Source organism: Anser anser (assembly GCF_964211835.1).
Source record: "Anser anser genome assembly, chromosome: 3".
NCBI classification, from domain to species: Eukaryota; Metazoa; Chordata; class Aves; order Anseriformes; family Anatidae; genus Anser; species Anser anser.
In genome coordinates this window covers 114,266,925-114,288,550 of record NC_139722.1, presented here as the reverse complement: position 1 = coordinate 114,288,550, position 21,626 = coordinate 114,266,925, and the positions used below count along the sequence as shown (strand labels likewise).

Below are 21,626 nucleotides of genomic sequence, written 5' to 3'. Positions count from 1 at the left end.
GGCAGAGATGACAAAGGACATTAGCAAGTTTTATAACAAATCACATTTATCTCTGTCCAAACGTTCTCCAAGCTGTTAGACCAGTTAGCTATTTTAGTGCTATCTAAAAATGTACTTTCTTAAATGAAAAAAATCAGAGATCTGACACAAAACTGTAGATACAGCACAATGAAAGATGTTAACACAATGAGGAAGTTAAACTTACAGCCACTGTTACTTGCTCTGTGCCTAAAAACCTCAGTATAACTCCCTGGGTTCTGCCAATAGCATTCACAGCAGTAATTAGCTCCATTTATTTCTAAACCATTACTCAGAGTAAGATACTATACTTAAGAGAGAAACCTCTGCCTCCTGCTGTTTTTTTGCTCCTGTCTGTGCTGCTGCCAGTCTAAAAGATTCTCCGGTTCTCTTACTGTCTCTGCAACACTGAAATGTAAAACACTTTCATAAATGGCGCTTAAGCATCAAAACCAATACTAACTAGAAACAGTGCGCTTACATTGACATTACTAGGAGCAAAGACCAGCTACAAAAGGTTCTCAGAATACATCAGTTTGTGCTGAGGAACAGTGCTGAGGACCTAACTTCCACACAGTACTATATTTTTCACACAGCTCTTTTCACCACTGCATCTCAAAATTAGAACACAAGACAGAGGAGATGGTAGAAGCATGGTATCAGAAATATTAAAGCTGACTTCAAGTGTTTGTTCCTCCAAATGCTCCTACCTCTACAAAAATAGCACTTCATCACTTAAAAATTTCAGGATTGCTCTGGATGCAGGCATCTCAGTCAGCCACAGACACTTCCAAAATATTCATCCTTAAATAAGCACAGATGTGGGCTAAGACCTGTGTCTCCTGGCTTATTGACAAATGTTAAATGGACTTACAATGCCTCCTGTCATGTCTGCTAATGTAAGGCTAAAATCAGATTGTTTTGTTCTGCAGGCACACAACAGAAAAGAAGCACTGAAACAAGTTTTGCTCCATTTTTATGTATTATACATTTTACTTTATAGGATACTGTATATATGTTTAGAATTGATGTTTTCAGACTTTAAAGGTTTCATACTCAAGATTCCCTCTCATGCTCACTGTTATGATGACAATATTCCTAGTAAGTTAAATTTGGCTCCTGTTGTATCCCTAAACACACTGCCTGCTACAGGAATAGAACAAACAGAACAGAGGTGGGGTGACATGAGCTATGATTCCCTCTAGCTTAGCATTCATGTTTTTGTAGCTTCTGTTTATAGGGAACTCAGAATTTCTTTCTGTAAACAGAAGCCTTACCCAAACAACAAAATAATAACCAACAGACAAATGTTCAGCCATTTTATTAAACTCAGTACCTACAAAGTTCAAATACCAAGAAGCAGCAATCAATAAGAATTATTAATGTTTAAGTTTCTTTTCATTAGAAATTAGAAATGTAGATTCCAACTTCTACTTTTAGGTTTTTGACTCTCCTTTAACTCAAGCTGTCAATCAGCTTCATGGAAATCAAATATTTTCCATGCAATCCCCAAACTGCCATGTCTTATTTTAAAGAAATTGTCTTCAATATTGGCTACTACAAGAAATCCAACATTTAAATTCCTCTTTTCTCATGACATGAATTCCCTGCAAAGTAGGTGGAAGACAGGATTCTGCTTGTCCAGCTGGTGAAAGAAATATCTAGAAGGCAAAATACATTGCAACCTCTACATATGCAAGTAGATTGACATCTAGTGTTAGAACTCTGAACTACAAAGCCTATACCACATACAAAAAGGGTGAATTTCAGGCAAACCAAAAAATTGTTTAAACCACAGGAGAATCAAATCCTCCAAATACAAACACTCTAATCCCCACACTTCCCAATAGCTTTACAGCTGAAAATACTGTGGCCAAAGCCAATTGCAATTTAAGCCTCCCATGATAGACTGACATGAAGCCTTACACATGAGTTCAGCTATGGAAACACTCATTTTGTGGCTGAGGAACTATAAATGACCTTTACAGTACAGTAAACCTAGTCAGAGGATCTCCAGCTTGCTTCACGTCTGTAATGATGGCTGAAGAATTTGTCCATGTACACATACATATCCTGTAGTTCATAAAATTCATGATTATTCCTAGAAAGGTATGCAGTACTTCAACTTCTAACCATTTTCTTTCGTATCAAACCTGAATCTAGCATAGTTTCAGTCCCTCAATATGCTAATACATATGAACTCCACATTTATTGCACTACCTTTAAACAACACATATCCAAAGCAAAAAAAAAAAAAGATTAACAATTCTGTCACATCCACCAAGTTACAATGAGAACATCTCAGGCTGTGTCCAGTTGAATCCCTTCATTGACACAGACCACATGAAAAGGTTTTTTCCATCATTTTAATTGCATCAAGAACTCTATCTAACAAAGCTTTAGTAACAGCTCAAGTTCAGTAGCAAATAAGTAACCTTTTAAAATTGATACCAGCGTAGGAGAACCCAATTTTAGACCCCTGAGATTTCTATACCCTCCAGTTGAATTAACTTATTAGTTCCTGCACATTAAATTCACTGTGAGAGTTTGTTACAGTTACACACACCAGCATATCTCAAAAAAAAAGTATTTACATACTTTCCCCAGTATTACTCTATTTAAAATAACAGATATCTTTATTTGATTTTTAATATCTAGTATTGACCATAGCCTACCTATAGTACAAAAAATAGCATGGACATTTAAAGAATCTGTATTCCACTTTGATACACAGCGATATCAGTGCTTCTGCCTAGCAGTCCTAAGGCTTAAGAGCGACACAGGCTAATACCTGTTCATGAACATGAACATGTCAGCGACATTACTTCCACGACTGATTACATCCAGAATGTCCAAAGAGCACTGTATACTGTGTAAAGCCCATTTCCTCCTTTTTTTTTTGCAGTACTAATGACTGAGGAAGTACAGCGTGTAAACAAGAAAAGAAGTGATATTTTAGCAGCAAACTTTAAAAACCAATGTGATACTCAGGAAAGAAACAAAGATAGGAAGATGGAAGAGAGGAACACAGGCTAGCTGGTCAGACAAGGTTCTTTCTCTAGCCTGGGATAAGCTGAAGTACAGAGGCAGAAGACTGCATAATTTGTTGGTGTTTATGACTGAGAGACCCCAAATACCTTCATTTCTGCAGTGCAGGCCAAAGACCAATGCGCAGTGGTGTAAGTTGTCTCTAGATCACTGTTCTTTAGCACAGTGCATATAGCCATGACTTCTACAAGTCTTTGTAGAATAAATTAATAAAAGACTTTTACAGTCATCCTGCTAAAGATTGAAGGCTAATAGCAACATCATTACCTAGAATCCAACTTAATTAAGTAGACAAAGATGCTTTTGTTCCTACAACATAATCTCAAAAAATGTTAGTCACCTTCTTGTTCTTTCCAGTCATGTCTCAGTTCACTGCAGTTCCAAAATTTCTGCAAATGCTAAACGCATTTTCCCGACACTTTGGTCAGGTCTACCTGCAAACTATTCTCGTCTGCAGCAATTTTGTAAGACAACTAAAAAAATACCATCTTAAAAAGTTGACAAGTATACTCACACTACAACTCCCAACCTACTTATGATTTGGTTACAATACCAATATTAGGATCTCTCTTCTGGCCTCCACCAAAGTTTCCTTAAGCATATTCATTTGCTACTCATAGGTGTGGATATTAGATGCTTTCCACAGATAGTATTAGCCTATTGCTAGTATTGACATGATGCCCTTGTCTGTGCAGCCACCCTTTTGCATCAGCATTGGAAACTGCTCTTGACACGTACTTTGTCAAAATCAGTTTACAAGCCTCCTACTGAAGTATGGAATTGCACAGCAGCAGCTGGAGTTGTTTGAGGTGTCATCTGCATGTAAGTTCTCACTCCAGGTATTCTTAGAGAATGCTCACAGTCTGTCCACCCCCATTCCTATGCTCTGTACAAGTATATTAGATGGATCACAACCATTGCTATCTCATTTCCTCAGTCACAGCATTCTAGAATTGTAAAGCCTTTAAAAAAGTGTAGAGGGAGAGCGGCAGACGTATGGAAATTACACCTAGGGACAATGCAACCTAAAGATACTGGTAAGTCATTGCTTTATATATTTGAGTGACTGTCCACATTCAATTCCATTCGAGTCCTTCAGGACAGTGTTTTATTATTCTGCATTTATCACCTAACATTATCACCAAACTAATACCGAGGAGCAGTAACAGTAATACATGGAACATACAAGCACCTAAAGTGAAAGTTCTCCCCCATTTGTTTCAACATTTCAAACTACTACTTCAATTTTTAATTCATATTAATTAATCCAAAAGCACTGGTTATCACATTGTGTTCTGATAACCTGTTGTACTAACTGATATTTAATTACCAAAATTCATTGTTTCAAAAGTAAATCTGACTCCCTAGTTTGACATTGATTCTGAATGCTAATCATTAAAAAAAAATAAAAAATGTCAGTTTCTAATACTGCGGATATCACTGGAAATCAATGCTCCATTTTACTCAGGAAAAGTTAAGGCTCTAAGGAAGCTCGTACAACAAGTCAGAAGTGAGTGCTAAGTTAAAGATTAGGCTCTGCAAACTGTACATGTATTTGGAGAAGTGAAACTGAGTAACTCACAGTGCCATTTTTGCAAGGATACAACAGAAAAGAGTCTACACACTGAAATAAAACTTTCCTGACAGTAGCTATACTGTACACATCAAGTCAACCGGAAAACAGTTTCTTGGCACTGTGTACATCCTATGGAGTTCTGAAGAGAAAGCTAAAAAGAATTTGGCAAGGTCTTCAGTATCGAGCAATCTCAAACATATCCAGGTTTGCTTCCCAAACAAATGATTTTCACTAACTGTACAAGCAAGCAGACCCTGAGGGAAAAATCCATAACTTGACAATTTTTCCTTTGTGCTAGCAACCCAACGATATGAAACTAACTGGAAAAACACCTAATAGAAATCCATGACTGTACCCAACAGGAACTACTTAAGAAACATTAAAACAATGTTTTTTGGAACAAAAAAGTTGCTTGTAGCATCTGTCAGGTCTGGGAAGCAAGTTTCTGCAGATTTACTTGATTCCATTCACCAAAACTTACATGTTAGACATGCACTCTGTCATTCATAATGTTATTTTTAAAATTTATTCCTAGCAAAACCAGTTTCTCTCCTCTTCACTCTAAATCTGATTTTCCAATTCCTTCCCTAGCATCCCTATTCTGTATGCATCTATTTGCATCTATTGTTTCACTAGACACAGGCAGTTTAAAGATCAGTTTCACCATGATAAATGAAGAGATTTTGTATTTGTAAGCATCTACAGGCAGATAGACACCACACAAGCCACAAATTGCATGCTTCCATATATCCCACGATACAAGAACTCCAGCATTCAAAGAAAGACTGCAGGAGGTAAAAAAAAGGAATACTAGAAAGGAATACTGAATGGAAGAAAAAAGTAAAAAGAGCCCCAAGCGACTTGAGATCCTCACTCTGCAGAGAATCTCTGACCATGAAGCAGTTGATACACCCACTGTATGTTACAGGTTCATGAACTGCATTCACCATACGACGTTTTCACTTTGCTGTGAGGCCAAGAAATTCAGGGGGCCCACTGTAGGTTCAGGTATAGCTTGGGCTCAACATACTCCAGAAAACCAATTCAGAATTCAATTAATCCAGCTATTATGAACATGGATTTAGGATCTGCTTTTCCTCATTTGTCATTAGTATTGCTATAATCAGACCCAGTGTAATAAGACAAACATATCTTGGCATTACTTGCACAGTTATTTTCTTCACTACGGCTAGATATCAAGTGTTTGGAACAACAAAATATGCAGTGAAACTACAGCACAGAACAAGAAACAGCTGGAAACTATTCCTAACGCTCTTACTGTCCTCTTTTCACTAAACATTATTGCTAATTCCACACATTCAGGTTTATTAATCAAGTGCCAGAAAAATCAGACAACCAGGAAAAATCATATGAAATCTTTAAAATAAAATTCAGTCTTTGCTTGCCTTTGGGTTTTGGCATCATCTTAACAGAGCTTATTTTTCTATGACATGCAAGGCTGGGAACCTTTTATTTATTTTTATAAACAGAAGTTCGATTCCTACATAAGTTTGTACCAAGGACTGAGACTTTAAGAAAAGAGTTGAAGTATTGTCACAAAAATCTTAGTTGGCAATACAGTCAAGCAAGACACTATCACTGGGTCATTACTGAATTAAGCGGTCAGTGTGCCTGAAGATAAGCTTCACAGAACAGCCTGTTGTTCTTCTCCATAAAGTCAGTTACTTTATTCACCAAATTCAAACCTAAAACATATCAAAGTTTATTTGCTTGAGGAACGGCCTTCTTTATATAACTTAAGTTACAGCTGTTATCCCCAAAGTTTTACTTCTTTTTTCTTTAAGAAAGGTGAAAAAAGAAACTTTCCATCAAGATCTGTATGCTTTGAAAAAACCCTCAATTTATGAGGGTGGCCTCCTTTATTTCTAAATATCTTTGAATTGTTTATATTTCATGGGGAAGAGTTTCTGTCCGCCAGTCAGTTTGTATCACTATAGCGGTACAAGCAGCCAAAACTTTTAGATAGCCACAAGAGAAATCGTGTTTTCTGCCAAGCTGTAGTGGAGCCAGAGCAACTGGGAAGGCAAAAGTGTTCAAGGATTTCCATGTCTGCTGGTATAAAGACAGCTCCTCTTCTGCTGTAAAGTGACAGAATCAAGGACAACATCATTTAGTGCTTGGTTCTCCTGCCTTACTCTTTCTTTGACCTAGCTATAGAACCAGAACTAACAACTTCTTTTGTGTCAGTGTTTATCAGAGTACTTCACCTTTTAAGAATTAAGCAGAATTTTCTTAAATTCTACCTATTAAAACACAAATGCTCGTGTTAAATAAGGTAACAGAGTTACGTTACACCATTAAGGACAACCTTTTTTTCTTTAATTATGTAGGAACTTGTTTTTAAAGGTGCAGTTCACTGTAGAGACTGAGATGACTGCATGAACAATGAAGAGAACACGTTACGCTTGCCTACTAAACAAAGCATGCTGAGGGGAAGCATGCACAGCTCTTCCACTTCAGACTCCTGTATTTAGCTATGGCCTCGAGGTTAGTTCCAGAAGCCGCTGCAGGCTACCCTGCTGAGCTGCTTTAAGAGCAAGGAAGCTGTTTGAGAGAAGCGGGTTACCAAACAACGCGCTCTAAACAAGCCACCAAACATGAGCTCAAAAAGGACTGTGCAACCCACCCTCGGGCAAGTCTGTATCACCCCCTTCATGTTCATTTCACTGCTGCCAGCTTTCACTTGTGGATTTGCCTAATCTTGGGACCAGCTGAACATGACAATTCTGGATTATATTTTAGGAGGTGTTGATCAGAGAACTTATTTCTACCTACTGACAGCTGTTAAAAATTTACACTCGCTATGTATCAGATATACTTCGACAACAATGCATTATTCAAAGTACTATAAATTCCCTGTCCTTTCCCACTTTGTCCTTTGAGGTTTTTCTCTAAGGTCAGCAGTAAGCAACCCCCTACCAGGGAAACCACTGCTGTAAACAAACACTTGGCTACCCTGGGACAGACTCACATTGACCAGAGGCGCTACATTTTTATTGCCTTCGGTACTGTGCCATTTCTCTCCCTTTTCTTCCAAAAGAATACTGGGTTTGACAACACATCACCTGGTAAAACTGAGGAAAAAAAAATGCTGTTTTTGTCAAGTGCCCCATATCTCAACAGCATATGCCAAGCCTTTGAACAGATGATGAAACAGAGCAAGGCAAACACGTTTCCCGTAACAACAGTCATGCTTCAGTCAGGGAAATATGTGCAGACAGGCCCTCACACCAACAGTCCTGCGAGAGACACCTGAGCTCCATATTCATACAGAAGCTATCCATTTCAAGATTAATGCCATAGCTTTTGATAGCCACGTTAGCTGGTAAAACATTTGGAGCATTTTAATACATTCTGTTTCCAAAGCACACAGTAACAGACCTTTTATGCCTTTCTGCGCGGAGTCACGTTCCCAGTGACACGATCCCCTTGGGAGTAGACAAGTTTCCATGCAGGACTCCAACTAAAGCCATGAACTTCATTTTCTCCATTGGGAGGACCCACAAGAGCAGAGCCTGTACCACATAGCCTTTAGCCTTAGGGACACCGCTGCCAGGGGAAAGGTGCCAGACAGGTCCCTGGCAGGTGGGATCCCTGCCCAGGCCACAGCAGCCCCTGCAGTGCCAGCATTCCCTCCGTACCCACCCCACAGGGCTGATTGCTCCCAACATAAAATATTCAGTATTTCTCATGACGCATGGGGCTCAATATTTAGGTTGTCAGCCTCCTACATATTTCTGGTTGGGAATAACAGGAAAGACTCCTTTAATAATAGCTTAGAAATAATAACCCAGGCACTAACTTAAATGGATTTTTATTAGCCTAGATTCAGTGAATAATTGTGACTAAACCCACGCAAAGGAACAGCTTTAAGATGAAAAACTTTTTTTTTTTTTTTCCAAAGAAAAGAGTACAGGTCCAGTTTTTTCTTTGCTTTTAAATATTTATCCCTGGATCTTGAAAGTCCCAAGAAATCTGTTGTATGTACTTAAACAGCCTAGCAGAGAAATCCTGCCTGCTGTTTTGGTCCTACACCAAAATCCTTTAGAAGGATAATGAAGACAGCATCACATTTCATATGAGATTTCCTGAACGCCTGTTGAGCTGACCTTGTTTACAAGTGCTCACTGAAACAATTAATTGCTTGTATTGCTTGTACGTTCCACTCCCAACTGCCAGGGCTGAGTTTCCTGCCTATACTGTCCATATGGACACTAGCCAAAAAGAAAATTTCTGTGTAATTACCCAATTAATTATTATCAATACTAGCACTTAACAAGAAAAATTGACAGCTGGTATACATAACCATTTCTATCATGCAAGAACTACAAAGGCATTGGTTTTCTTATTAATAGCAATGAAATAAGTTGAATGGTTTTGTTTTAAGCTACAGAGGATGAGAAAGACAAGAAGAATAGAGTGGTGAAATCCTGGACCAGGAATCGGGAAACAACTTGAATGGTTTGCAAGATGCTTCCTGTGAGACTGTGCCAGTCAGTTCCCCTCACTGCTATGGTGTTCTATTTGTACATTAATACACTCCCTGGGTTTATTGCTTAATTTTACTGCCTACTCCTGAGCAGTAGCCATCTCTTACCTGTTAATGAGGCAGAATGGGGCCCTGACTGACTACAGCCTATAGGGTTTTTCACTTTGTACCATTTAACGTCAGTGGGATTTTGAGGGCACAGCAGTCATTTTCCAATGTACCATGGGAACCCTGTCTGCCTGAACTTTCATGAAGCTAAGCACAGTCTAGCTATGTGTTTTGTTTGGTTGGTGGTGGTATTTGTGCTTGTTGTTTTTATTTGTTTAATTTTTTTAAGCATAAGTAGACATCAAGTGATGTTTGCGACAAGCAACAGGGATCAACTTTTTATCTCCAAAGCTGAGCAATACAGCTCAAGCAGCTTCCTAGCCAAACAAAGTGTAGCATGGGCAATAGCCAGTTGCAAAAGCACAAATACAAATTTGTGTACACAATTCCAGCCAAGGATAGAGTGCAAGTGTGATCAAACGGAAGACGTGTAGCTAATCTAAGAGTGAACATGTTCATCTTCAAAGTGAATTTTTGAGCAAAAAAACCTCAATTTTCTCTCAAACAGGAACTAGCAGGATTTGCTTTCCAAAGAAATTTACATCAGAATGTGCTGGCAGGTCGTCTGTGAGGCTGCTGGGGAGCCTGAGCTTTCAAAGTTTGGTCCCAGGACAGCTGCAGTACGCAGGCTTGCTAAACACCAGTGCTTCCAACATTCCTGGCTCCACAAAGCCTCCAGAGAGCTCACTCAGGACCAGAGTCCTTTCAGTCCCTTGAGGAAAACACATGTTTTCAGGCTCCAGCTCCACAGTCTGCAAAAGCAGAACAGGTCAGGGAGATCTCAGACTAGCAGACAGAAGCCATCTCATTATCCTAAAACCCTAGCAACTCTGTAACCATGTAAGTTTGCCTACATGGTCTGAAGTTGGAGTATATACTTGTGCAGTCCATAGTAGCTTCTAGTAGTGGCCTTAACATCAAATTTCAAAGAAGTGCATACTACATATGACAAGCAAAACCAGAGGCATAGGATCAGCATTTGTACAGCATAATAGGATTTCACAGGAGTCCCTACGTAGCAGACCAAACCTGCTGCAAAAATATTGTTATTGAAATCTCATTAAATGATTGCTGGGAGACTTGGGAGCTGGAATAGATTGTTTTTGGTGCCCTAGATGGTTTGTTTTCTAGTCACTGCTAAAATGCTATAGACTGAAAACAGGGAAGGAGAACTATTTGTCCAGGACACTCTCCCATCAGAATGGTCATTGCTTGCAAACATGGAACATCAGCTGCTTGTTTTAAAGCCTGCTTTTCTTTCATAAAGTTCTGAATATTTGCCCGACTTTTTTTCCAGACTTACTTTCTTTGTTCCTTTAGCAAAAAGGAAACAAGCAGGAAGAGCCTACAGCATCACAACATAGGAGTGCAAGTCAGAATATCCACAGAAAGAGCTTACGATGCATGAACAGAATATTCATTACAGATTATTCATTATAGATTAAAACAACTGTTTCACCCCAGCCACAAAAAAAAAAACAAAAAAAAAACCACAATACCGGCTTTGAAAAGAAAGCTTCTAATCCAGTAACAGAGTGAATATAATAAGTTAACTCAAGAGCAGAAGGATGAAAGGACATCAGATAAAGTCAAAGGGCAAAAAGACAAAGATGCCCTGTGATGTTTAGCTGCAGGTATCGTTGGCTACTTCTTGGTTCATGCTAATATCAATTAGTACCTAGCTAGAGAAAACTTCACAATTCAGATAAAACCAGATCCAATAATTTTATACTATGATTTACATCATTTTTTGCATGGCTTCCTGGACAACATCGAAAGAGTCAGAACCATCCTACACAACCTTTGTGCCAATCTGTTGAGACGCAATAGCCTTAAGTAACACAGCAGTTTCAAAAACTTTAAAGTGCCCCAATCTATTTTGAGAGAAACCAAAACCACTTCAGAATTTTGAGACCAAATAAAATATACTTCTACCAAAAACAGCAAAATGAAAGTTGCCGTTCTGACATGCTTTAAGAACCAGAGATCTTGTCAGCTGTTATTCCTTTTATAACTTGTTTGAAAGGTCACAAGAAGACTTTGGCCAAGATAACTTAAATCATTAGAGTTCATGCACATCTGTATGTGTCTGTACATTTATGCACATCAGTTCAGCCTCAATGTCCTAGTTTCTTCTATAGGAAAGCAGAACAAGTTCCTCATTTTTCTTCCTATTATGCCCGTGTTTCTCTGTAGGCAACATGAGCAAGCTCTGCCATGTGCTAAAATGACTAGAAGCTACAGGGTACCATTAGTAAAGCACCAGACTCAAGCTAGAAAACCCCTCTGAAATGCGCAGTGCAGCAGCTTCGGCTCCATGCTATGTCAACCATCCCACAGTTTTTGGCTGTTTGAAAAGGAGCAGAGGAAGACCCTGCTCAAGAAGACAAACAGTTAGAATGTTGCATCACTCAAGTACTAAATTTATACTTAAAAAAACAAAACCAGGTATCTTTCTCAAATACATCACCCATAATAATTATTTTCAAAGAAACCTATACTTCTCAAGTATATACTTCTATTTATAATTACCAAATTGTTGCCAGAAGTCTATTTTTAATTGTGTGCACAAAGTTATTCCCCTTAATAACCTGGAGTAAAAAAAAAAAAACTCTTCACAAATATTAGTTTAAACTGAACTTCTACTCATTAGTATTTCTATAAACATTGCATTGGAACAACGAAGACATCTGGAACAGTCTTTCTTTGGCATAAAAAGCCAGATTAAGGGCCTTGAACTATTCTACATCCTCTTGTAAAAGGGGATGTAGACTACAAGAGAATATCTCCACTCTGAAAATCAGTGTTACACATGGTTCCAATGATTTCCACTATGCAGAATATGTGTCTGCATAAAGCCCTCAAATGCACTAAAAAGCTTCCAGCAGCAGCAGCACATCTAACTGGCAGTTGTTTTGAGAAGTCTCCTAGAAAGCTCAGCCAATCCTGCCTACAGAATTATTCTAAAATAGTTATTGAGATTTAGTTAGGATTAAAGTCAAAGTAAGTCTTTTTTCAGGCATATCAAAGGCATATTGCTTCTAATTAAGTAAGAAAATACCTACATTTATTATTCAGATAACTCCATTTGCCTGTGCTTGTACAACGATCCAATACAACCTTGCAATCCTATGTTGCTTTCACCTAAGCAACAGATTTAAGTTTCAGTTATCACTGACAGTCACCACCTAAGGAAAGGAAGTCTGGAAAATCGTAGCAAAAAACCTCAGGTAGTAATACTGCAACAGCTTACGGGGCAGAGCTCTGGAGTCGGTCAGCAGTACTGCCGGCAGGGACCACCGCCCGGGTGGGGGGCGGCGGGGAGCGGGGCGACGCGAGACCGTGCCGGCAATGGGGGGCGGAACCCGCGTGGAAAAAAATAATAATAATAAAAAAAAAAACTCGCCTTGAAGAAGAGGTGGATTCTAGCATTAGAGTCAATTACAACTGAAATTAGAGGGGTTTCAACTGAAGCACACAGCTGGCAGCATCTACAGAACACGAACAGCGACACCTAGAGCCGAAAAAGCAAGGGAAATTAAGTTTTATATGTAGGAAGTTCAAGACCAAATACTTTCTAGTAGCCACCAATCTTTGACAACATGAAGTCTTCTTTAAAAACAAATTGAAAACATCTAAAAATCAAAAAAATATTCTTACCTGAGACTTCCTGAATTACCATCAAATTCACCGTGTGAAACCCTAGCCTCAGGGAACTCTGAGTGAATATAACCACTTTTCAGCACCATCACCATTTCAATACAAAACATACCAAAGTCAGCCTTCCTCCATTAATTCAGAAAAAAAGAAAAAAAAAAGCTGACATTCAACCTTAAGTGGACAATCCACTAAGGAATGAAGCCCATTGCCCATATAACACTTCATGCCCTGACCCTTCAGATTTATCTACCTTTTGCCACTTCTTGCAGAAGTCAAAATGCCCCTGCTAAGCTGTTACGTGTTCCAGAGCAAACCCCAATTTGCATGGCACATTTACAAGTATTTCCACCACATTTTTTGTCTGCCAGGAACCAATTACTTCCATCTTTTAGGACAAAACCCAGGCTTCAGCACACTGCCTGAGAAATTGTATCAGTCTGAGGTGCCAAGGTCAGTCCTCTTCCCTGCAGGATGGGAAGGGACCAAGCCCTCAGCACACCACCCATATTAACACTCTTCCACATGCAGAGGGAACACCGACATGACCACGCACGCGCAGCAGCACGGCCTCTGGCTGCCTTCCCATGCCTAATTCCCCAGCTCCAGTGCTGTGAAGTTGTATTGGGCTATACACAAATCCATAAAAATAAGGTGAAGAGGATCTGTTTCTTCTGTTTAATAGAAAAACTTTTGGAAACATGGCCCAGCTGCCATTTTTCTCTTCATCTGGCAAGAAGGTGAGAACCCTACCTTTCCTACTTAACCAGAGGACAAGACAGGAACTTTACTGCTAAATGCAAGGCAAATGTTTAAACACAGAGCTTTCAGTAGGTTTTCCCAGCAGAGAAACAACATAGTGTCACTGCTTCCGGGAGATCCTTGCCTTCCTTGTGCTCTCTGTAAGCCTTTTACTTTAACACAGTAACTTAAAATTAATGTAATCTATAAAACCACCCGTGCAACCTCTTTTAAAGAACACGTTTTATAGAAAATTGCACACATTTTTACCAAGAAACTTGACCACATATAAAGCAGTATCAAAATAGCAAAGTTGAACTTGGAATATTCAGCACAAGGTTCCCAGTATCCGCAAGTGTCATGCGCTCCCCATCAGTTACCTAGCCAACTGATTTTCAAAACACATTCCTGACACATCCTCACTTCACTAGAGAGCTCAAAGTACAGAGAGAGTCATACCTCCACACAGTCATGCCTCCAACTTACCTGCTTTAGATCTTTTTCCCTCTCAACTCTATACTGGTTCTGATCACTTGATTTTCTATTGCATGTACTAAGAGAAATAAGAGCCTTTCCAAGTGTCTGTTCATATACAATTCCTCCCTTTACACGTGGAAGTCCAGCAATTTATCACCAAAAATACGTTCATTACATTTTATCTTCCATGTATCCAAGCCCACACAGGTAACAAGTGAAATTAACTCGTTTCTCCCAAGCATTTTACTCTAGGAAATTCAGTAGTCCATATCTCAATGTGTAACTTAATTGTACTTCAATTTCAATTCAGCATTGCAACATTTATTCCCATGTCAGAGGTATCTTCCTCATTTCCAGCTTAAAATGAAGAAACAACAATTCAAAACAACTTTTTATTTGCTCTGGATATCACAAACAACGTACATCAAAAGCTTCAACATCACTGTCAATTTACTGTCACAATCCATCTTGCTGACCCTACTTGAAATTGTTTAACAAGAAAATGGAAGCTTTCATCTCCCTTTGTAATAGCTCTTTTGCCATCTCTTCCTTGAGAACAAGCCTAGTCTCATTAGTCTAATTTTGCAGCTCTGCTACAAGATATCATATTACAGATAGCAATTTCCTGGTTTAGTGGGAAGTAAGGTTTCCTTTAATGCCGTCAACACAAATAACAGTAAGGGAAGAACACAGCATGTTGCAGCAATCCTAGTTTCATGCAAATGAACACATATTGGGGGGGTTAAACTGTGCTCTCACTTAAAGCTGCTCAGAGTAAATCAACTGACTCGAGAAATTTTTAAAGAAAACAATACTCCAACACATGTCCATCTTCAGTGTTTACTACAGATTGCACTGAGATACTAAGTTTACAAATACAAAGATATTAAATACTATATATGAAGTTAACAGTAGTATTCCAGATAATAAGCATTGACTTCAGAAACAACTGTTGCTTCCCTGGCTTTAAGTGTTTTGCAGCCCAAGATAACCAATCTGATGTTAAGCTCAAAACCAAAGAAAATGACTACAAATACTTCTGTCACATGCAATATGTTTCTTTACAAGAAGGTCTAACACTTTTCCCTGCAAAAAAAGCCAGCTTCATTTTATTTGAGTTTTGAAACAATTCCTGTACTGTGAAATATGCACTAACAATTGGCCATCCATAATGAAGCTTGCAAAGGAAGGCTTTACGATCACTCATCCCTTTCTCAATACAACAAATCACTGAGATTTTTAAAAACTCCAAACAATCTCCCTACACACACTTGCAAAAGGAGATATTTGGATTGGTCTTTGTTTTTACAGGCAGCACTTCTCCATAGTAACAGCTTTAAGCTCTTGGAAATTAATTAATAAAGAAAACCATATACATTTTAAAGGCACCAAAATATTTCAAAATTTATTTCCAGGTAATAGAGATTGCAAGCCCTTGCTACAATGTGTATTTATGTATTATTTTTCAAAATTGGGAAAAAAAAAATCAAAACTGTTTTCTTAAACTGATTTAAGTAAAAGCTAAGTAAACATTTCAAGACATTCTACAGAGTTTCTTTGCAGAGATGATTCAAAGTTAAATAGCAGATCTGTGCTCATATAGGAATAAAGGCTTTTTCTTTGTTTTAAAAGTATTTTTGGGAAAATACACTTATGCGCTGTGTGACACTAGAAATTAAAACTGACAGAAGCCTCACACTATTTTTAAACTTGAAGACTTACAGCTTAAAGGATGCGTCTCGTCAATTTCACAAACAAAAACCCTCAAATAAAACCAAAGTTATTGAAAGCACTGAAGTTATCGATATAAGAACCTACCTGTCATTTGGGATTTCAGATGCTTCTGTAAGTGACAGTAGTAAGACTAAGAGAAACAAAGATACTTACATTGCATTTACTTTATCTTCTGGGCCTTGAACTTGGCCTGTTACTGTTCCTTGACTGGTATTTTTAACCCAGCCAACCACTCCTAGCTTCCTAGCTTCCTCTTCTGTGTACTGATTTGAAAAATAATGAGACAATAATCAGTGCCAGCACATACACTACATGCATACTATGTAAACCATGTTAAACCCCACTTCCATTCTCATAGCCTTAAGACTGAGACTTAAGAGAAACAAGAATCCATAGATTATGCTCACACTCAGACATTAAAACATTCCTGTCAGGTCTGCAGTTGCAGCAGAAGCAACCAGCTTTTGATCAAGAATTAGATTTCACATATACAAAAATACATGAGTTAATTCCCATGTTGGTTTACATTAACACTTTTCTTCAAAAATAATAATAATAAAAAAAAACACAAAACACCACAAAGTATATATATGATGGCTTCTTACCCTGCTCATAATAAAGCCATCCTGCTGCTTGCTGTATCAGTTGAATATGCACAGAAATCTTCCGATACTGTGAGTTTTTTCATTCAGAGATCAGCCAAAAACTTGCTCTCCTTGTTTAAGGAATTTTTAAACACTTTTAATCAAAGAACTCTACTAATCCATCACCACCACCTTTTACTCAGTTTTCTCTAGCTTCTGTCACTGTGCGTTTGCCTCTTAAACAGTTGGTGTCTAAGCTCTTTAAGCTTGTTGCATGCACAAACAGAAGTGTTTCCCCATGTTTCATTCTAAAACCTTTCCACCTGACTTTTACCCCTTAAATTCTAAGGATCTTCTGCTGCATTACTAGCAAAGCAAATTATAGCAGCAAATGTAAGGAACTTACAAGTCCTGTTTTCTGAACCTTCTTATTTTTTATGTACACACAATATGTATCTGCATAGTTTTCATTTGTGCCTGAACCCTGAAATGGCATGGAACAGAAAGTATTTTACAGGAAACCATTGAAGTTTTATTCTCTGCAGGGAATAAAAATAGCTAATACTAATACTAATAAGCTAATATTTTAATTCACCTCAAATTTATTGAGATTAAAAGGTGCTTCCTCCATTTTCCTTCATGTGTGTTCAGTGATGAGATGTAGCCCATGTTCTCTTTAGACATTTGTTCTAAATACCAACAGCCAAACTTCAGCTCAATAATAATTACACTTCAAAAGAGAAAACAGATCTGGGGGTAATCTAGGCAATGAAAAGGTGTTGCTACCTATGAAGAGTACTTTTCAAGTTGATTATGAGCACTTTTTCCCTAAGCAGTTACCCAAAAGCATCAGAATGCAGCCTATCATATGATCTGCAAACACACACTTTCCACTTGATAAAGGAACATTAAAGACATACTATACTGTAAACCTCCATCCTTCTCTATTTTGAGCTATTTCACAATACATAAATTATGCATAAAACCTTTAGGTCTAAAACACAGCTCACTAGGTTCACACAACACTTTTGAAACATGTTTCTTGATTTCTGTCAAGCAGAAGAATTACCTGCTACAAATTCAGAGTTGGTGGAGAACTCTGGCTGGGTCACGAGCCCCAGCAACTGTATCACAGGAAACATAAGCTCCCTTAAGCACTGGTACTGTAATTACCAGTAGAAATGTAAACTGGAATGCATTGGCTTCAGAAACTAACATCCAGAATTTACCTCTCTAAACATTAGTATGTTCTAATGCTCACCTTTGTATCACAATCCAAACACAATCTTTAGAAATTACACTAATATAAACAACACATTAATAAGCTTTTAAAAATATTTTACTATAAGAGATGAACAAAAAATTTTTCCCCTTAAATCTGCTTGCAATACTAAACAGTCTAACCTAGAACTCCATCCATCGGTTGATTATGTTTATAGTCTACAAATCTGCTGCTGCTGTATTTTTAGCCCTGGAAATACTATACTTTGAAGTAGGCTTTGAAGTAGAACTGGTAAATCAGATGTTGCCTTACCATCCTGAAACAAACACCTAGAGAAGAAAGAAAAATAGTAAGGTCAAAAAAGAGTAAGGTTATCTTATAAAAGACTATTCCAAAAAAAAATTCACTTCACAAATTTATTGTAAACTGTATACATGTCATCTGTGGTCTATCCGCAGGGAAACTGCAGAGCTCTGTGACATTGTAACTCTGGGCCAACTGCAGAAGACGGCTAGGGGATGACCTCGACCAAGCGGCTATTTCCATTAAAGCGGCTAGAGGAACTCCCTAACGAAGACGGGAATAGCCTTTGACCCTTTAATATTCACTTCAGTTTCGCTGCCAACCCGAGGGGGGAGCCACCCCCGTCCCTCTGCGAGCACGGAGCCGCGCTGACAGGAGTTTGACTGCACAGCCGTCGCCCCCGGGCGCTGACAACCGCCTCCCCCCACGGCGCCGCGATCCCCCACACGATGCCATCGCCTCAGCCCCGCCCGGCCCCGCGCATGCGCAAAGCGCCGCGGCCCCGCGCCCCTCACCTTGCACCCGCCCGAACACTTCGTAATCCACCGACTTGAGCGCGCCCGAGGCCTTTCCCAGGGTAGACATGGCGGCCGGCGAGCAGTGCGGGCCGCCCGGACGGCAGCGCGCGAGGCTCAAGCTGCCCCGGAAAGCGCCCGCCCCGCGCCGGGCGGGAAGGACCCACGGGCGCCTGAGGGGAGGTGCGACCCCGTCACCGCCGGGGGTCACCGCTACACCCGAGATGGGTCAGGAACGCCTTGCGGGAACCAGCGAGGCTCCCTCTCCCTGTGCAGGGCCGGCGCAGTTGGCGTTTCCACACAGCTAAGCCTCCCAGTTCGAGCACCCCGCACACAGGTAACCCGCCTTTGCCTTTTTCAGGGGTTTACGTAAATCGTTCAAACAACACAATTTGTCACAGGTGAACTGAGGTAATTTTGACCAAGATGGTAAGTCAAGTAGTTGAGAGCTAAAAGCCACCAAATAGAGCGAAATACCACCAAAATAGAAACTTTGTCTTGGGTGTTGTCCCTCCCTAGTGGGCCTGTGGGACTGACCTGTTTCCCAGCTCTTAAAGCTTTCAGACAAAACATTAAAAGTTTTTCCTTCCCAATTTTACCCCACATGTGGCAAACACCAAGGCCAGGGAGAGACTGGACTCCAGCTGGAGCACCAGGGCTTGGAGACAGAAAATTTACCTCAGGTAATATGCTCAAACCTACACAATGATGTATATTAGTGCTCACATTTTCCTTTACAAACCTTTCCAAAACATTTTTAATGTAGATGTAACATGCAAAGATATAAACCAGGAACTGATCGTTTAGTAGGTACAGTCTCCAATCAGACGCCATGGATTTTTCTGGCATGTCACATAGTTTTCTACTCTGTGTTTGCTTTTTCTTAAAAGAAAAAGTATCTTCAGGCTAAATATTGCATTAGAAACAACATTTAATTATCCTTGGTTAGAAGATGAACTCAGTCTAGAATCTTTAGTCATCTGCTGCCATCTATCAACACTGAAGAGCAAGACAGGTCAAAAATAAAATATTAACCTGTTTACAATATAAAACATTGCAACTTAAGCCTTGAAACTAGAGTTTGTTCAGGTACTGATTACTGGAATCTGCAGAGAGCAAACTGTAATGGCAACTTTGGTTTTTAATCAAAGGAATGACTCTTACCTTTCAAGTAGGTTTTCTTGATGTGACTCAGGTAGGGTTCCTCTCATCAGCGCTGGGTCATCCTCAATATGGAAATCCATTCCCGTCACAGTCCTTGAGAACTTCTGGCCCAGAGGTATATCTGCTGCCCTCTAATTTTCTTTGTCAGTTGATTTTTTTCATCAGTTAAAGCCAGTTTAGGATTTTTCTGATTTGCCATAAGAATATCTTGCCATTCTTTCAATAAATGACACCAACCTTCTCATTATTTCGTAACAGACACCTGAAAAACTCCAGAGATACCATGAAACCCTTTATGTTTTTACAGTCCAAAAAGTCAGTATCAGTAATCAAACAGTATTCAAGTACACTAATTAGTAAGAGAACTTTAGCATGCACTATCTTAAAGTATAGACAGTCTGTATGAAGTCAATGAAGTTTTGTATTTTCGCCATCCCTCTGCCAGCTGTAGTGATGTTGGCTTAAAAATCAGCTGATTGCACTTCCTACAGCTACTTGCAAGAAATGCTAAATATTTACATATGTTATAGCACAAGATACGTTCCTTAGTTACACTGCAGAGAAATGCAAATGATTATGAACACTTCTTCCAACGAACGAACTTTTGTACTGCTAGGATGAACAGAAAATACAGTGCCATAACATCTGTAGATCACTCCAGCAATGAAATAGACTCTTCTAAACTTCTGCCAGCTTAGCTATTACCATGTGTTGTATTTGGCTTGCTACTCAGTAAATAAAGGTGACCTTTTTATTACTAAAACAAAGCTGTAACAATCACAATTAATACATGAAAGAGAAATTCCAGGCTGCAGTGAATTCCATGGATGACCATTATGCTGCCAGTTTACCCAGGCCTTTTGTTTGCTCACAGCAGCTGCTATTATACAGTTTGTCTTTTATTTCTCCCTACTAATTTCACAGTAAGCTTTCTTTTCTGACCATTACACGTTCTTGTTCATTTAAATGCACGTCAGCCAGCTTTTATCTCTTTCAGAAGACATTGTTTTATATTCATCGGTCTTTTTGCTTCATGTATATAGATTGAATTTCACTTACAGCATAGTGTTCTCTAGGAACAATTATTCATGGACCTTAGGCTTTTATAGAAGGGATTTTTCGTGAAAGCCACCTAGGAAGTTGCTTTACTTGGCAGAAGTTTTGCATTAGCTAAAACGCTGTTGTAGGGAAGACTAATTTCATCATTCAGTCACGTATCTGTACTCTGAACAAGAGTTTGAAGAACACCTCTAAATACTAGCTCTAAACGCAGTATAGATTTCCCACTATCCTGTTTTTGGCCATAGGGTACAGGAAAGGATGAGGAATTGTTCCAGAAAGTACTGGAAGGATACAACAAAGAGCCCTAAAGCTAGAACTAGAGACTCACATGCCCATGAGGTAGGAAGGGTTCAGCCCTGAGCTTAAATAGGGCTTCAGGACCAAGGGGCAGAGGGGATATGGTTGGCTCAGGTGAGCCTGGTCAGGACAATCAGAGCTATGGGCCCTCTGGGCCCTGATACTGAGCACCATCAATTGCAATGCTTACAATAAAAGGATCTTTTACTTAAATAAGTTTAATTTTAGTTGATAAAGACATTTCGGTAGTTGTAGCTTTGTTATTTATGCTTATACTGAGTAGAAAACCATTACAAACTTATTTTTCTTTGAGTACCCATTTCTTCTGCTTTCTCTCTGTGTGGCTGTCACTTCACTCCACCATATACATTCGATGTTTTCCACTCCCAAAATTACTGTCGTTCGTGTTTATGCAGATATTCTATCAGGTACATGACCTCCAATGTTGCTGTCTTAATTTATTCCTTAACCTCTAGCTATGCTCTACCTATGCATTTTTTATTTATTATGGTTCCTTCTCAGACCTGTCAGTTCATGATTGAATTTCTGCTCTCAGCTTTCTCAGAACATCTTCACAATCTACAAACAATTAACATTCCTCACTTCAGAG

The 21,626-nt window shown here is 39.1% G+C and overlaps 2 protein-coding genes across 8 annotated transcripts in view; one reads left to right on the top strand and one right to left on the bottom strand.

Moving 5' to 3' along the window:
• ACYP2 (acylphosphatase 2) overlaps positions 1–19,912 on the bottom strand; it is a 39,232-nt gene extending 19,320 nt beyond the window's left edge. For 2 of the 6 annotated variants that reach the window (XR_014582896.1, XM_083832408.1), the window contains exons 1-4: positions 18,494–18,609; positions 17,988–18,004; positions 16,023–16,132; positions 12,667–12,774 (exon numbers count right to left, since the gene is read on the bottom strand). Coding sequence is in view for 4 of the 6 variants with exons in the window: in XM_083832408.1 (XP_083688534.1) it covers positions 12,714–12,774; positions 16,023–16,132; positions 17,988–18,004; positions 18,494–18,563 (258 nt within the window). In the remaining 2 variants the exon portion in view is untranslated. Of the gene's footprint in view, positions 1–12,666; positions 12,775–16,022; positions 16,133–16,474; positions 16,585–17,987; positions 18,005–18,493; positions 18,610–19,657 lie in introns of those variants that run through there. The other 4 variants (XR_014582897.1, XM_083832407.1, XM_083832410.1 and 1 more) reach the window with 3 other exon arrangements.
• PSME4 (proteasome activator subunit 4) overlaps positions 18,690–21,626 on the top strand; it is a 77,362-nt gene continuing 74,425 nt past the window's right edge. The window contains exon 1 of one of the 2 annotated variants that reach the window (XM_083832348.1): positions 18,690–18,830. The gene's annotated coding sequence lies outside the window, so the exon portion shown is untranslated. The remainder of the gene's footprint in view (positions 18,831–21,626) is intronic. The other variant, XM_083832347.1, reaches the window with a different exon arrangement.